General features: G+C 33.3%; 1 protein-coding gene across 1 annotated transcript in view; it reads left to right on the forward strand.

Annotated features, from left to right (window-relative positions):
• Window positions 1-511: 511 nt before the first annotated feature.
• Window positions 512-1,954, forward strand: part of LOC111732433 (C-type lectin domain family 1 member B-like) — a 10,543-nt gene continuing 9,100 nt past the window's right edge. Inside the window, exon 1 of the mRNA XM_023524287.1 lies at window positions 512-545. Within this exon, the coding sequence (XP_023380055.1) occupies window positions 512-545 (34 nt within the window). The remainder of the gene's footprint in view (window positions 546-1,954) is intronic.

Here is a 1,954-nt window from a genome sequence, read left to right on the forward strand (position 1 = left end):
GCTCTTTCTCCTGCTTCTTCATTTATTAAGAGCCTTATATAAATATGACCATTGGAGCCTTACAATTTTTTTCAGTTTTCTAGACCTGGAAATCTTTGGAGCATTTAAATCTTTTTAATTTCCAAAATTTTGGACCTTTTGAAATTTTTCTCTTTGTATCATAGTTCAGGTTGGAAAGTTTTCTCTAAATAACTGAATAGTAAGTATTTTCAACTTTGTAGGCCAGTCTCTGTTGAAACTACTCAACTCTGCCATAGTAGTTCAAAAAAAGGCATAGATGATAGACAAATAAATAGGAATAGCTGTATTGTAATAAAGCTTTATTTACAAAAATAGATGGTGGGACAAATTTGGTTCATAGGTCATAGTTTGTCAACTCTCATCAAAGTGTATAAAATAAGAATATAGGTACAAACCCTACTATCACTTTGCCTTAAGGACATAAATCACTTGGGGCCAAAGTTTGGAACTCATAGTTAGCTTCCTACATGTTCCTAGTGATTCTTGCCTCATGGGATTCAATCCTTATGAGAAAATCAAACACAGTTTGTTAGGGTTGGTCAGTGTGATGAATGGAATATGGCAGAAGTCATGTATATCACTTTTCAGGCTAGGTCATGAAAGACAGTGGCTTCTGTTTTATTCTTTCTCAGATCGCTTGAATTGAGAGACGCCAGCTACCATGTCATAAGCAACTTTTTGGAGAGGTCCATATGATGAGAGGTTGTGGCTGGACTCATCTCATGACTGATGAAAAAATCGTCGTTAAAAAAATATTATAAAACATCACATAGTTCTAACTAGTACTTTTAATATTTTCTAATTACTTGCTAAGGTTTTCTGGACCATATTTTTTGAGATGCTTCTAGCACTATAAGACCTATATTGTAAAATCTAATGTGATCCTCTTTTTCTGTATGTTTTTACTTGGTCCATCAATAAAATTGCTAGACTAGCATTTTTTCCCATTATGGGCTATAGCTATTTGTTAAAACATCGCATAAGTAACATAGAGAAGCTACAATAAAGCATGTGTATCCATGAAGAACACACTCACTTCAGCTTATTTTAGAATGCTTATTCACTGAGAACTTATAAATCTTCCATACAAGGTTTTATTGGCTGAAAGTATCAAATAGATTTTAGAGAAAAGATCTAAAAGAAGGGATACTTTAATAAATATGCTAGCTAAACCTCCAGTTTCATATTTCAAAGATGATTGCCTGATTCCAAATATTCCTCTTCTCCCTCAGATCTACAAACTCAATAAGGAAAGCAAATAAAACCACAAAAGATCCATGCCCTTTTAGCATCTCCAGAGCCACAGAGTTCGACAACTTTAAAATTATCTTTAACTAGATAAAAAACATTGACAGAGCTTTTGTTTCAGCCTACTACTGAATGTTTATGGTACAGGGAAGGGAAATTTGTCCTTAAAATATTCTATTAAAAAAAAAAAAAAGAGTAGAGGACAGAGATAAAGTACATAATCAAACCAGGAAGATAAAACTGCAACAATAAATTCCAAAATACTTAACATAGCTTGGGACTTGATAGTTCATAACGCTGAGATAGAGTTTGAAATGTAAGACAAGAAGTGAGAAACTTGAAAAAGTACTTTTTTTTTCCTGTGCGAGAAGCAGATAATTAAGAAGGGGTGGTGTCTTTTAGAGATGTGAGTGTAGAAGCCAAGAAATAATTTGGAAAATTTAAGGATCCTGAAGAAATAAAAGGGAAAAAAACATGACTTTGCCTTCCCCATCTCTATATCAGCACCGTTTATGAAGAAAACCGCACAGAATAGGGCAGAACTGACAGAAGAGGAAGCTCTAACTAGGAATCTTGACCATACAATAAATAGAAATAGAAAGAAAAGAAAAGAAACAGACCACATCTATACAAACCTTTTTAACAATTCAAGAAGGTGAACAGAATATTTTCTAATTATGAAGAG

This window comes from Pteropus vampyrus, unplaced genomic scaffold (assembly GCF_000151845.1).
Source record: "Pteropus vampyrus isolate Shadow unplaced genomic scaffold, Pvam_2.0 Scaffold460, whole genome shotgun sequence".
Taxonomy (NCBI): Eukaryota; Metazoa; Chordata; class Mammalia; order Chiroptera; family Pteropodidae; genus Pteropus; species Pteropus vampyrus.